Below are 16507 nucleotides of genomic sequence, written 5' to 3'. Positions count from 1 at the left end.
ATAACATGGTATGTAGTTATTGTCACATTTAAGAACCTCAGGTCTCTTAGAAAGTTTTTGTCTGAGATACAACAGTCAAGTGTATGGTATTTGAGTTATGCCCACTCTTAGCAATGAGGACTTGTTCAGCACTCTTAGTTGGTATCATGATGGGTTCTACTGCAGATGCCCATCAAATAAATTTGACTTTTTAACAAAAAGAAGTTTATGTGTAGAATTGATACAACTTACTAGACACGATGACTTAATACTAATGATACTGCTCAACAGACTAAGTATATAATACACTGTTAACTATTTACTATAATAGAATAGTTCCATTTTTCAGCTTACCTTTAATGGAATCATTTTCAGCTCTCATTATGTCAATGAGTGAGCTCTCCAATGAGTGCATGTCAAATGTCCTGGGGCGATCCTGTAAACACAAACAGCCACAGACCACTTTTAAAATAGCATTTTAAGGTTCGGAGATAACACGGTAGCAGGGCACTAGCATGTGTAAGGCTTAGTTCCCAATAACTTCCCTTCCCACAGCATTTACCTACATAAGAGGAAAATATGTTGCATTTAGTAGGACAAATGTCAAAAAGCACACTTACTCTAGCACTTCCAAAACATCAAGACCCACAAAAACATACAGAGCTCATTAGAGACTGCTTTTATTTCTGACAAGCATCACTTTTATTAATAAAGCATAAACCATTAAAACAAGCCTTTACATTAAGAACAGTAATGAATGTAAAAGAAAGCTAATCTTCTCCATTACTTTAGACTAGACTAATAGGGCAAACCTTTCCATACTATTCCAATATCTCTGTATCAGTCTGGCAGATCCCCTAAGTTCAATGCCAGCCACCTGAATCAGTAAGTCTCAGATTGAGCCAGTTCAATCAATGAACCTCATTCAGTGAGAGACCCTATCTCAAAAAACAAAGCTGGAGAGAGATGGAGGAAAGAAACATGATGGACACATACGCATGCATTTGCACGCATTCGCACGCACACGTACACACCTACCTTAGCCAGGACATAACACTACACCACAAATACATGCGCATACCCCCCACCAAAATAGTAATTTTGATATTATCTGTCCTCTCCAAGAGTAATAATGGATAATGACACTAGACACTGTTTTGCTCACTTTGACAGAGCTTTCTTGTCCCCCTACTCTCTCCAAAGTAACAAGGCATTCGCTCCTTAAAGAACCCAGTCTTACTTCTGATGGAGGACAAAGGACAATGATCAGAGTGGATACCTGGACAAGAAAACCCAAATCCCCCTTCAATACTTATTTACTTGCCAAACTGGGCTTGACTTTGTTGCCATTAAAGTTTAACAGAAAAAGAGCGTGGGGCCCCTGGCTTAATCAAGTCAGTGAGAAATAAGAAAAGTTATAACTTCAACGGCTCTCGCATTCCTCAGATGAAGGGAATTATCTAGCAACAGCTAAAACTGAAGCTTAGCTTGAGAAATTAAAAGTGCATGGAAACATTTTAAACTCAGGGAGGAAGTGATAACACATATATCTGAGCCCTCACCCTTTACCCAAAGACCACTCTCACAGCATTCCAGAGACTTCACAGGAACCTAACAAACAGGATTCTGGAAGCTTCTCTGCAGGTACTCACATGACTTTTCACTTAGTTTCTGTTGTTGTTTTGTTCTTGGTAGTAAACTCAGGCCCTATGAATGCTAAGAATCCACATAGCTCCTAATTACTTTTTAACTCAGCGTTTCTGATTGTTCAAAACCAAACAACCAAACAAACATCTCTTAAACCAACACCTTAGACTGTTCCACCACACTTTTACTTGCTGGAACCTCACTTTATTTTGATATCTAACTTCTAGGCTAACAGGGCATATCTTCTACTCAAGCTTATTTTCTGATCAGCCTGACATTTCTCCCGTCCTTTTTCTGTATCACTTTGCACTCTACTCTTCCTCATCTTGCCCACATCCAGACACTCAGCAGTGTTCCCTGAACCCATGGGTTGCTGACACTCTGCATGGTTAGGAGTCCAGGTGAAGTTACATCTGGGTCTAATTCCACATTAGAAGAGAGAGTATTATAGGTTTGCCTCTGGGTGAGAGATTTGGGGTGAGAATGGGGACAAGGGTTGGGGTGAGGTGCTTTACATTTGATTCTGCTCTAGAGGAGGGCCACTCACTCCAGAACTGATTTTTTTTTTCACCTTTTCCTCCTGACTTTTCCCTCTTCAGCTTTCTTTTCTCAATTGGGTCCCCATAAAAGTAGGACATACAGCCAAAATTAGACTTTCTAAGGTACAGAATGTGTAAAAGGAGAGACTGCTCTATTTTTAAGGCTTCAAGTGCAACATAGCATCAAAACCCTTACTGCAATTTCTTTTGGAAATGAAGTAGATCTGAGGCATAACTCAAGGTTTGGAAGTCAACACCAAGTCACACTACCTCAATCCATAGTAGCTGGATAGTGCTTCTTTTCAGTGGACTATGAATTATGCCTGTCCCTGGGTCATCACCAAAGCCATAGCCAGTACAAAGCATTCACCTGTTATGTCCTCTGACAATGTCCCATGAGCAGGACCTGTTTTACATCAAATGTCCCCAGTATGGCACTGACCTCAAATGGGTAATGGTGAGCTAAGACAGTCCTACTACTTTGCCCCACAGGACTGCCCAGAAGGACCTGAGATGGCAGAAACTTGGTGGTGATATCGTTGTTGAAGTATCATTCTCTTTGTGTCCACACTGTGAACTGGGTTAAGGAGTACTGCCCACCCTTCCGCATTGTTATGTGTCAAGCACATCTACAGGATGGAGGTGCTCAAAATGATTGCTAAACCAACATGTGGGTGAATGCCTTGGAGTGATTTTTAAGCATGTGAAATATTTCTTCTCTACTTAAGGTTTGTTTATTATATTTCCCATTTCCCATTACAGTTGTTCACTTTCATTTGCCAAAATAAACAATAGGGATAGGAGAACAACTTACTCGATTATTCTTTTTCATGGGACTAGCAGTAGCAGCCATGTGATTTCCAGAATTTGCATTTTGCCAATCACAAAATGAAGAAAAAAGAAGAGCAGCAGCTGATACAGAATATAACAGTAGTTCTGTGTGGCTTCTTTTCTAAAAGCTACTTCTAGTAAGTCAAGAAAGCTTCTGTTTGCTAATGGGACACTAGAACTTAGTAAAAGATCCATGGCTATCTGAGCCCCAAGTATACTGCCTGGAACATAGAGGGCTACTAAATTTAATAACCACTGATATTAGCTGAAAAAGTATACCAAACTAGAATCCTAAATGAAAAATGTAAATTTCAGTAATTTTTGGATTAAAATCCCCTTGATTCTTTACACCCATACTATTTTTTTCTTTGAATTCATTGTGATTTTATTACAGGCTCACAAGTAAAGGCCATATATAAACTTGGGTCAATTGGCACTGACACAGGTACAGTGTGTTGAGACAGACTCCCAGGTTCTGTATACTTTTAGAAGGAAAGAGCCTCAAGAGACCACTAACAATGAAATGCAATGTCTGAGAGCTCAGTGGCATAAGCACTATCTTCTTTTCAATCCCACTGAAATAGGGGTGAAACAACCCAAGCATATTAGCAATTAGACTTACTACAAAATACACTCATATAACATTTGTTTCCTCAATGCTGTGGTAACTGAAGGGGTTCAAAAGTCACATATTTTGTCATTAGCTTCTTATCAATGGAGATTCGAAGTTTATCATTCTTAATTTTCTCCTTTGGTGATCTTCTCTATTTTTAACGTTTAAGTTTTTAATAATCTGGTCTTGTGCCAATGGGAAGTACGTAGAAGGGTAGAGATACAATAGTAAGGCCAGCTTACAAGAACAGAACAAACAATGCCAGTTTTCCTATCAAAGACCATGGAGGACTTGGTTTCCAATTTTTCCCCCTCTTTCAAAATGGATCACATATAATTGCTGTTTGTTTCTAGGATCCATTTCCCAGAAAGTAACTGTAACATAGAGTATTTGTCAAGTGACAGCTCTTCTTGATTGTCCTTGAGCCAATGGCCAAAACATGAACACCAGCCTAAGTCAGCGCAATGCGTATTAGACTCTAGGAAGTCTCAACTCTTCAGGGCACTGCTGTCCTCCACAATGCTTTCCTGGTCTAGCAAAGGAAGGGATTTCACTGGATGCCCACTCGCTCCTTCCTAGCACAAAATGCTTTTCATTTGTTTGTACTTGCAGAGCTGGCAATAGAATCCAGGGCTTTCCATGTGCTGGGCAAGTGTTCTGGTAAGGAGCTATATCCACTGCCAATTTTCTTTTGGTTTGCCAATATCCTAACTGCCTGGGCTCCTAGGTGACATATATTTTATCAATTTTTGACAACTATGTCAAAAACCAAAGATGTGAATTAAAATCACTACTTAAAGTTCACTTTTAGCCTACAAAAAGGCAGAGTCACTGATAGTAAGAATTGAACCCTTTTCTTTCTTAGTGCTGGAGACTGAACCCAAGGCTTTCCATATGGTAAACAAATGTTTTACCACAGAACTATAGCCACAGTTCTCTTTACAGAGTTAATAGCACATTATGTAAATATAAAGCAAAATAACAAGTTCTTTTTTTTAAATTTACCCATACAATTTGCTAGGAAGAAGATTAAATAATATCTTGCAAAAATGAAAGAAAATCTTCCCCCGCAACCAACAACCATATTTGTTTCAAACCACCTTTGCCAGTCTCCCTTGGGAGAAGAGTTGAACTCTGTACTGAGCACCAAATAAGTACTCTCTGTCAGTCTTTGTACTCTGTTAGCACTGTCGTAATTATAAGTCTCAGAATTCCTAAGTTAGAATGTGTTATTCCCATTTAACAATTAAAAACAAAACTAGACTAGGGAAAATTCATACAATTTACTGCATAGGCAAGTTCCTGCAGAGTTAGCAACATAGATGTGATTCAACCTCATTCCAAAGCCGGGGACACTACCTCAGACAAGGTAATCACCACAGGATTACTAAAACTGTATTTGCACAAAGTGGGGGAGGGGGTTTTGTTTAAAGGACTCTGAGGGCATAAACATATGGCAAATGACTGGAAAACAGTAAGCACTTAAATATTACTCAACTAAAGAATGAACAAAGTGTGTAAGGGTGACAAGGATAGAGAGAGAAATCTGAAAAACACATGAGGAAACAAAGCCCCCGCAGGGATGACACTTAGACAAGGCACACGCATTACACCTATGACAAACACACTGGCAGCTATCAGCTGCCCACCAAAGCAGCAGGGCTGGTTCTCATAGTAATAACACAGGCAGCTAATTTCAAGTAGTAATCATCTCTCACAAAAGCCTTATATAATTCTGTATTCAATGATCTCCTTTCATAGATGAAAAAACAAGCTTACAGTAACAGAATTACTTTATCCATGTCAGGTATGTATATAACAGAATTTGAACCCAGGCCTTCAGCTCTAAAAACAGTGAACTTAATAACTATCCATGAATATAAAATCATTTTCAAGGCTCCACAAGCATCTTTATTGCAATGGCCTGACTTCACTTTATTTTGTAATTGTATAGGTTTTGTTGAATGTGTTTTGTTTGTTTTTTTAAAGATAGGCTCTCCCTGTGTAGCTCAGGCTGACCTCTAGCTCTCTTTTGTTAAGATTACATTTTCCTTTGTGTGCATATTGGGGTAGGATGAATGTGTGCCCTGACACACCTATTGAGATCAGAGACAACATGTAGGGGTTGGTTCTCTCCTTCAACTCAGGTGATCAGGCTTGGCAGAGGTGCCCTTGCCAACGGAGTGGTCTTGCCTGACCATATCCTCCAACTCTTGATCCTCCTGCCTCAGCTTTTCACGTGCTAGAATTTCAGGCATGGTACCACTAGACCTTACTTGTTACACTTCATATTAAGTTGCATGTAAGTAACTGATTTTGAGAGTCTTGAACTCACCATCCCCCTGCCTCAGCCTATCATGTAGCTAGAATTATAAGCCACATTTCATTTTTAACATTCAGATGATGATCTAAGTCAAAATGTTGTTGTTTGCTTTTTTGAGACAGGGTCTCACTATGTAGCCTGGCTGGCCTAGACCTCTCTATGTAGACCAGGCTGGCTTCAAGCTCATAGAGATCTACCTGTCTCTGCCTCCTGAGTGCTAGGATTAAAGGTGCATGCCACCACGTCCAATTGCCCTTGTTTTTTATACTTGATGCCTCAGAACCACATGGGAGTGTTCTTATAGTTGAGGATGCCTCACAGTCACACAGGGGTCTTGTTTAAGAACAGATTACTGAGTCACCCCAGATTCAATATGTCCAGGAAGAGCGTAATAATTCATATTTCTGACAATTCTCCATATGAAGTCAGGGACTATACATAAAAACTACTAAGATAAACAATCCCAATCAACACATTGGTTTCATTAGCTATTTGGGGGTGTGGTTTGCATCTTATTATCCTTATTATGATCCTGATGGGTACAGTCCATCTCTTAAGTGAGCTACAAGAAACAGTTTAAGTTTCCTTATAAAGAAAGGGGCTTGTTCTCCAGACTGAAAATTTCCAAACTCTATACAGCATACATCTTAGCAATACAAATCAAGTTCAATTTCAACAAATGGGGAGCTGTTCTTGAAGAAAGCAAGTGGTTAAAAGTAAACAAAATAAGAAATCTGGCACCTAGACTGTCACTATTATCTCTGGCACCTATAATCTGTTATTTTAGGCATATCATTCTTTTTTTATCCAACAACATAGAATACCTGACTTCATATATTTATTAATAATGTGTCTCCTCTCAAAACTGTTGCTCAAATGCCCTATAAGTCTTCTCTATTTAAAAAGACAGGTGAAGCACATGCTCATTCCTTTTTAGTTAAGAGTCTTGGATTCCTTTTAGTTAGATTCTTCCTGAGTTAAGAATCAAGTCCTATCATTAAAGAGCTGTATAGCATATCCTGGTCCACATTAGTTTACATATAAAAAGGGTAGCAGTATGATCTCAGATTTATACTTAAATCTTGGTGTAAAACATCAGTACCTACCATTTGTTAAACATTCTGCATTTTCTTAAAAATCATTTATAGAGGGAAATTATTACCTCTATCAATTCCCTAGGACTAGAGACTCTCAAGGCACATTTTCTCATGTTTCACTCTTATTTAAGGGGATATCCGCATTCACTAGAAAGAACAACAGAAAGCATTCCATTAAATAGTTTGTACGGGAGGTCGTTTTTGTGCTCAAAGAGTATCTTCAGACTAAATTTTCTCATTGAAATATATCCCATGCTAACCACTACTACCACCACTCTTTATTGCCCCTTTTTATAAACTTGTGTCCCTGTGTTTTGGTGCTACCAGACTGGTATGATACACAAAATAGAATTAATTGCATACAACCAGATCATTAAGAGTCCAAGGCAAAATTCAGCTCACTACTTTCTTCATTCCCTTTCTAAGATCACTTTTAGCTTGCTCTTAATCCATATCAGGCTGGGGAAGTTGCTCTTTCTGGCTTAAATTTTCCCTGGTGAAGAAGGGAAAGGAAAATATTTTGGTTCAAAAGGAAAGTCTATGCTAGTGTGTCAGCTGCCAAAACAAATAGGAAGCTTGAAAGTTCTGGGAGAGCTCATATTTAATCAATGTTAACTATGGGAGTTTTAATCCAAGATTTTCCAAAATATAAACATTCTTCTTGGATGAAATGTTATTTGTGTCCACAAATCACAAAGAGGTGACTGTACAGTTCACCTTCAGGACTCTACTTCCAAAAGGCCTTACACTCCAGCACAGAGTAAGCTTCTTTGCCTTGAGTCCCTCAGCACTCCCATGCTGCACCAGACAGACAGGCTGCTGATTATCTCTCTGGATAGGACTGCACGCTTCCTGTAGCACAGGTACAGCATGCACCAGGAAAGCAAGAAGCTGCCTTGTTCCTCCTGGCTCTAAGCTGCATTTCTCACACAAATTAATCTGCATTAGTTTCTTACAAGTACTACATGAAGTCACTAACTGTTGTTATTCCATTTTAGGAAAAAAAAAGCGTAAAGTCACACTGTGAGTGGTAGAGTCAAGCTTCAGAGGTGAAGTTTAAAAATGTATTCAAGTAAGTCATATCATAACCTAGAATGTTCATTACTGACATGTGCAAGGTATAAAATTCTTTGTTGTGTCTGCATGGCCTGGATGCAGGTAAGTGTCAGGGGTGACATCCAAGACGTAATTACAGATGTGAAGAAGGGACAAGGTAAATACATTTACTAGCACCTCACATTTCTTTGCCATCTCTCTTCTGAGTCAGTACTTTCTCATCATAACACCTTCAATGAAGGTAAAGAGTTCTGACTTCGGCTACTAAATAATTCTAACAGAGCTCTAAACTATAGCTGAATCACTCTGATAGTTCATAGCTCCATTTGGTTCCCACAAAAACTGATAAATCAGAAGATCTCTTCAAAAAGCCTTTAAGAAAATTGCCTTTTATTCCCCCTTCACTAAATGTCACGTGTACTTATGCATTTTGAGTACTATACAATTTTTAAAGTTGTTTTTTAAAAAAGAAAACTTGTTGCCACTTATTTGAATTAAAAAAACCAAACTGGCAATTTAGATTCCATTAGTTCAATGGAGTCCCTTCTTCTTGGCTATTTAGTCATTTTGACCTTGTTGGAAGAAAGAAATAGTTAAAAATCCATTCAAGATTTGATTCCAAATCTCTACTTACTGGATAAGTGATCCTGGCACTGTAATGTCACTGGACCCTGATTTCACACACACAAGAAATACATTATCTCTGTAAAATTGCAACGAGGGGCCAAGAAGATGTCTCTGGGGTGAGAGTGCTCGCTCTGCAAGCATGGAGACTCAAGTTCAAAGCACCCACATAAAAAGCTGGACATCCCGCTCTTAGGGCTCTTTCCCTTCTGGTTGGGTTGCCTTGTCCAATGTGGTATGATGGTTTTTCACTTGATCTTATTACATTTTATTTTGTCATGTTAGGTTGTAATCTCTTAGAAGCTTGTTCTTTTCTAATAAGAGACAGAAAGGGAGTAGATCAGAGGGGAGGAGTGGTGGGGAGGAGCTGGGAGAAGCACAGAGAGGGAAAACTGTATCAGGATATATTATATGAGAAAAGACGATTTTCAATAAAAGGAAAAAATAAAATCTAAAATCCACAAAAAAATTAAAAATCTGGGCACAACTTCACGTGCCTGTAACTTCAGCATTGTGAAGTGGAGACAGTCAGATATCAGGGTTTAGCTGGCCAGGAAGCCAGGCCAAAATGGTGAGGCTTCTTGTACAGTGAGAGACCTTGTTTTGAAGATACCCAATGTCCTCCTCTGACTTCTGCATGTGCACACAAGGGCAACTGCACCTGCACACTCATATGCACACATCCACACAAACAGAAAACCGGTGAGAAGTAAAGGAGACATGGTATGTGACAGGGAGGCACAATGGCTGGCAGCTAGAAGGCATCCAGTGAACATCCCTGCATGCCTTCCCTCTGTGGTATATGAAAAAAGAGTGTGAAAGTCACATTTTAAGAACAGGTTATTGGCATATCTGAACAATCTAGCTCTTCTGTGCTTCACTATGGCCGGTTTCATCTAGGTTATCATAATAAGCCAAAACTTCTGGATCCAAAAATATCACTGGAGATGTTCTCCTATCTAACAAGCTATTCAACACAAGAGGCCATTGGTTTAAGGAAAGTAAACAAAATTAAAACGCTGCCCTGAGAGACTGAGTCAGGTCACAGACACACGAAGACCCTAAATAGCTGTCAGAGTTCCTCCTCTCCATGTCTGCTTGGCCAGTTCAGGGCCCAGTCAGAAGAGGGACCGCAAACCCAAAATACACTTTTTATGCCTAAGCTGAGACTTCTGTTTTATAACTCTTAATATCTCTTCTTTTTTTGTGACCCTGACAACAATGACAAAAAGCAATCAGTCCTACCTAACAAGGCCACCCCATCTTTATCTCTCTCTGTACAGTCTTGTAGGCAGAACACACTCCTCAACTCTCAAGTAGAAAACAGAAAGTTACCAGACTGTACTCTTCACGAGAAGGCCTTCTCTTGCCATAGTCAAATATTTCTAGCCTACAACCCATCAAAAACAGTAAATACCTATATATTGGAGAGAGATGAATAAATAAGGTTTGATACACTACACAGGCTTCCAAAAGACCCCCCAATCTCTGAATTCCTTTTAAAAAACAAAATATGAACAGAAAAATAATCCCCAAAGCACAGCCCTGTCCTGTTCTTTTTAATTCTTTCCAGAGACCATACCCACAATTCCACAGTAGCCTAGAATTAGAAGAAAGCCAAGATTAAAGATTGTACTCTGCTAGTGGATTTTCTAGTCAGCAGTAGCTGATTTGATGGTTTAGCTGGGCTATTTGCTTTTTTTGATGGCCCAGAAAGAGATGAAGCGACCGGTGTATGTGGGAGTAACATCAGGCTGAGCAGGGAAAACAGGCTAAGCAGGGACGACAGAAATGCGAGCCATCAGTATCTTTAAAAGATACTTGGAAGAGTCTTTGTGTACCCTTTAAAGACTCTGTACCTTTGACAAGTGTATACTTTTACAATGAAACCCTACCACGTCTAGATATATGGCAGAGAAGAGTTCTGAGGTGTAGATGAGAGAGGAGCCAGGGACAGCCGAAGCCAGGTGACTACTTTGTCTAGTCAATGTTTAAAATTTTCCATAATAAAAAATTTAAAAAATACACGAGGGAGAAAACCTTATTAAAAAAAAGGGGTAAATCACCAGTCAGACACTATATTTATTGGTGTTCAGGAAAATAAAGATTATTATGTAGCCTGAGTCCCACTATTATTTATGTTCAATTTTATTTTTAAAATTATATTTCATTTATAAAAATTCTTTAAATTAAGTTCAGTTATCGCATACCAGTCATGCAGTGATTTCCACATTTAAATGACATTTATTTTAGTGTGTGTGTATGTGTTTCTTGTGTGGGCATGCACAAATGAAGATCAGAGGACAATCTGCAGGAGTAGGCTATTTCCTTCCACCATGTGGTGCTCAGGAATTAAACTCATGTTGTCAGGCTTGGCTACAGGTGATCTCACCTGCTGAGCCAACTTGCCGGCCCTGACTAATATTGCTATTGAAAATTTTGTTTTCTTTTAATAACAGAATCTTCTGGAAGACAAATACTAGACATATTCTTATTTTACTCTCAAAAGGGCCAGAGAAAAGAAATGAGAAAAAAAGGGAATAATCAGGAAAAAAGTAGCATGCTTGTCCTGGGTTGTATGACTAATAAACAGCAAAGCCATATTTAGAGTCCAGATCTGATCTGTCATAACTAAGATTGTTTTAGGGGTAAAAATGTTCTTGAAGTCTCATGGACAATAAAGTGACAGCAGATGTTTTACTAGCTAGCACTATGAACCTACTAACTAGATGCATCCCTGTAGGCTTCCTGAAAGAACTATTATTTAAATTGTTACATCACATTTTAAATACAAGTATGACTTTAAAATACATAATATCAAAGGATTAACTATACCTTACTTTAGTTGTAGAAAAATAATTGGGGGATATAAAAAAAATACTGTGCAAATTCAAATTGTCCAAGCCCAGTACAGCACAATATGGGAAGTATTTGAATAACTCAAGGCTGAAGTTTAATAATTCAGCCCATAAACATGAGGCAGGGCAATGTATAGTGATTGGGTTTTCTTTGAGATGAAGCCGGACCAGAATTCTGCCATGCAGAGGTTTTAAGTCTGCCTTTACTGATACCATTTTGTCATAGAGTGTAAATAAGTAATGTATACAGGTGTACAAAGTAGCTTATGTAAGAATTTATTCACAAATTTCCAATTTGGATATTTCTATTTTATTAATAATGGTCACATTTATATATCACTTCTGTTATACCTACAGCTGACTCTGTTAGTTTGCCTTATAGTTTAATCAATTAAATTAAATCCTGAATTAAAATGGAGTTAAATTAGTAGGTTAGTTTATGATTTGCTTATAACGTTAAGAAAAAATGCATGCTAAATATCACTCAGAGATGAGCAAAAGTTAGAAAGAGATTATAAAATACATTATCAAATCATTTTTGTGAGAGTCTCATACCTATTTCATAACATAATTGCTCAATAAATTTATGCTAAAAATTAAAATACAAAAATAAAACTAAATAATTATAAAATATATATTACACTATATACTAATATTATTATCTATGTAAATATAATATTAAAAAGTTACACAATATCCAATTTACTTAAAAAATAATTTAATTATTTTTATTTTATGTGCATTTGTGTTTTGCCTGCATGTATGTTTGTGTGAGGGTGTTAGATCTTGGAGTTACAGACAATTATGAGCAGCCATGTGGGTTCTGGGAATTGAACAAGATCCTCAAGAAGAGCAGTCAGTGCTCTTAACCACTGAACCAACTTTCCAGTCCACAATATCTGATTTAAATCTATGGTGTTATTTCCAACTTCTTATGAAAAGTCACATAGTTTCTATTAATATGTTGTTCTTTTAATATATAAATTTACTATATATATCCTAAATTTAATATACCCATTATAGTATATAAAGTAAAACATGTTCTAAAGTTTTTTCTTATTTTGAATAGGGTATCACTCTATAGTCCAGGGTGACCTGGGACTTGCTATGTGCCCAGGCTGGCCTTGAATCTGTGATCTCCTGCCTCAACCTCCCAAAAGCCTAGGCAGAATACACTGTTGGGAGCAACGTGACACCACACGGCTTTCAAGATTATTTTCACTCTATCAAGACAGAAAAGTCATAAGAAAAAATGAATTTAGACTGTAAAATTCAAACATAAGCCTAAGTTAATTTTAACAGTATTTTCACTATTTCTTTCCCGGGAGCACCACCAAAGATTATTCTTACAACCATATCCTAGTGAACTAAATACCACCTTCCTAGTTTCAATTAGCAATAACCATATTCACTAGACTTGAAATAAGTAAGCTTTTCCTGATAGGTTTCAGAGCAATTTGTTGATCATATATCAAGGCTGCCCTGAAAACAATACAAAATAATGTTAGAAATTCCTTGCTGAGGGCTCTTGCAGAGAACCTGGGCTCTGTTCCCAGCACCTATATGGCAACTCACAACCATCTATAACTCCAGTTCCAGGGGATCCAATGCCCTCTTCAGGTCTGCAAGTACTAGGCCTCATGAAGTATATAGACATACATACATACATACAGGCAAATCACTCAGACACATAAAATAAGAATTAATAAATCTTTTTTAAAATGAGGGAAACACAAAGGGAAAGGTTTTAAAAAAGGTTTACCAGCTGGGCGGTGGTGGCGCATGCCTTTAATCCCAGCACTCGGGAGGCAGAGGCAGGCAGATCTCTGTGAGTTTGAGGCCTGCCTGAGCTAGAGTGAGTTTCAGGAAAGGCACAAAACTACACAGAGAAACTCTGTCTCAAAAAACAAAAAACCAAAACAACAACAAAAAAGGTTGTTCATTTGCCAGGCGGTGGTGGCACACACCTTTAATCCCAGCACTCGGGAGGCAGAGGCAGGCAGATCTCTGTGAGTTCGAGGCTAACCTGGTCTACAAAGCAAGTTCCAGGAAAGGTGCAAAGCTACACAGAAAAGCCCTGTCTCAAAAAACAAAACAAAACAAAACAAAACAAAACAAAACAAAACAAAACAAAACAAAACAAAACAAAAAGGTCTACCCCAGTTAGTTTCAGCTCTATTAGGAAATAACAGACCTAGTTAGAAGCCCTCTATGAAAAGAAAGAAGTTATACCTCCTTCCCAGCATGTTTTCCAATATTTCAATTCTGACAGAGCTAGAACTATCCAACACATATTTTACAATTCCAAAATTGGTTTCTTTCTAAGTCAAGCAAAAGATTTCCTGTGCAAAAATCTCTCAGAATCAAATTAAGAAAAGATAAAATGGAATGAGGTTGCATGTTATGATGTTTACTAATTCACCAAGACTTGTCACCCAAAGCACTACAATTACTTTCTGATTATAAGCACACAGTATGATACAAAATTTTAAGGACACTAAGTTGACACCATCAAGTAAGTTATCATGGTGACAAGAATTACTTGTGTAATTAAGACAACTTAATAATCCTGTGATGTTGTGTCTAAAGTAAGAGCAAATGGAGCCCTAAGTAAAGTCCTGAATTCTCTCTCTACCAATCAAGATTGAGGGTAATCTTTGTGGTCACTTTCCTGGTTCTTAGCTAATGGAGATGGGATCATAAATGGAGCTTTAGGTAATAGTATATAGACTAAGGAATTCTGTTCTACTTTTCCTGTAAGGACAGATCTAGGCATTACTCCAATAAGGTACTATATTCAAATATAATTACTGGCAGGCATCCCAATCTATTATTTGGTTTGGAAATTGGAGCTCCAGGATGTATTTGGCAGGACAGACAGGACTTATTTTCTCCTTAATGTAAGGGTCAAATCATACTTTAGTCACATGAATATGGGCCTTGTCTCTTTATTTTGAAGTCAGGACAATACAACCCAAAGTTACAGGGTTGAGAAATCCTATTATAAGAAGTAATAGAGCATATCCGGAAGCACCTAACCCATTCCTGATATATAGTGACTACTCAAAATTAAAAACAAAAGGATCTGGGGCCAGTGAGATTGGGTAAAGGCACTTGTTGCCAATCCTGTGGACCTGAGATCAATCCCCAGGCTCCACATGGTGGAAGGAGAGAAATAACTTCTGCAAGTTGTCCCCTGAACTCCATGCATGTACACTGGCATTGGCATGCACATATAAATACAATAAACAAATGTAATAAAAAATTTAGTTATTGACATTATGAAGTTTAACATTTAGAGTTGATAAACAAATATGGCATATTATTTTTTACTTTTAAAACTCAATGAGCCAACTTTTGTTTTTTAATGGAAAGCCTCATGTTGCTCAAGCTGGCCATGACTTCTAGACTCTCCAACCTGCTTCAGCCTCCAGAGTAGTAGCAAGAACTATATTGAACTTACAATCAGCTTTTGGTCATTACATATAGTTAACTTTTCCCCTTTCATCTCACATGCTTCTGAGAGGAGTTCCTCTCACCCTCAACTTAAATCTGTATTAGGATTTTGTGAAGAGGTATCATAGTATAATGATTAAGATCAAATCTTGTATGTGAATTATAATTTCTACTCATAGGATTATTGAATGAATTAATACATACAAAACAACATAAAAGGCAATTTATATATTATTAAATGCACATTAATTTAATGTGTCTGAAAACAGGATTCTCAAGTTATGCCTTCTCAATTCATACCATGAAGCTTTAGAATAGGTAAAAACTCAGAAGCAATTTTTAATTAATTTTTTTCTCAAAATATACCTCCTTGGTGGATCAGTTAGGGGGCTGTTGGATATATAGTCAGGGCTCATAAATGTGGACAAAATGGAATGTTGAAAATGGATAAAGAAAAAACTGTGCAGAAGGTCAGGCAAGATGGCACACTGGGTAAAAGCTACTACCTGAGTTTGATCCCTGGATCCCCTTGGTGGAAGGATAAAACTGGCCCCTGTAAGTGATCTTCTGACCCCCACATGTACATGTATGCACACATACAAAACAAATAAAAATGAAAAAACCCTGGATACAGACAGAACAAAAACAAACCTGCAGTAAACAAATGTAAAAAATATTCTGGTTCATTTCCAACTAAATAAATGTTGCCCAATATTAGGCAAGTTTCAGATAATTTATTTTTAATATAACAATGATATCCTGTTTGCATGTGAATATTATAACCTCATACTAAACTCACTACCAAAAATAATGGAGATAGGGAGCAGAAAACAATCCACTTTCTAATCTTTTCATATTTGAAAAAAAAATTTTTTTTTTTTTGGAGACAGGTCTCACTATGTAGCCCTGGCTGGTTTTGAACTCACAGAGATCTACCTGCCACCCAAATGATAGGATCAAAGGTGTGCACCACCACGACCAGCCTTTCTGTATATGAACCAGGTTTACTGACCACCCTTTTTCTATCCTCAGCATAACAGACAAGAAAAAACAAGAGGAAAAAAATTCAGTACTGGAAATCAAATTCAAGCCTTGTACAGGCCAGAGAGGTGCTCTATTTAAAATCCCCAGCCCTCTGAAAGGGTTTCTAACAACAGCTTTTAGTATCAATCTTAGTCTGTCATTTAATCAATCAATTTAATCACTAAAGAAACTGATCCAAAGGATTCCACATGTTGAACAGATCCTATCTGTACCACAGGGAGAAAACCTGACACACATATATAGATATTTTATTTCCTGAACTTCTCATTTCCCCCAAACAATTCATTGTCATAAGTTAGTAAGCTCAGAATGAGAGTGTGACCAGGAGGTCACATAAATTTACTGTTAGTGTAACGAGTAGCAAATAAGAAAGAAAAGTGTATTCAGTTCCCACACTGATCAACCTAGTGAAAAGGTATGTGTTTTTAAAACTTTATTTA

General features: G+C 37.7%; 1 protein-coding gene across 4 annotated transcripts in view; it reads right to left on the bottom strand.

Moving 5' to 3' along the window:
- Cpeb4 (cytoplasmic polyadenylation element binding protein 4) overlaps positions 1-16507 on the bottom strand; it is a 63510-nt gene that overhangs the window by 42512 nt on the left and 4491 nt on the right. For all 4 annotated transcript variants that reach the window (XM_015997597.3, XM_006978862.4, XM_015997598.3 and 1 more), the window contains exon 2: positions 334-415. In XM_015997597.3, the coding sequence (XP_015853083.1) occupies positions 334-415 (82 nt within the window). The remainder of the gene's footprint in view (positions 1-333; positions 416-16507) is intronic.

The sequence above is a fragment of the Peromyscus maniculatus genome, chromosome 8, assembly GCF_049852395.1.
Source record: "Peromyscus maniculatus bairdii isolate BWxNUB_F1_BW_parent chromosome 8, HU_Pman_BW_mat_3.1, whole genome shotgun sequence".
In the NCBI taxonomy this organism is placed as follows: Eukaryota; Metazoa; Chordata; class Mammalia; order Rodentia; family Cricetidae; genus Peromyscus; species Peromyscus maniculatus.
Note: the sequence above shows the minus strand (reverse complement) of the source record. Positions and strands in the feature narration are given on the sequence as shown.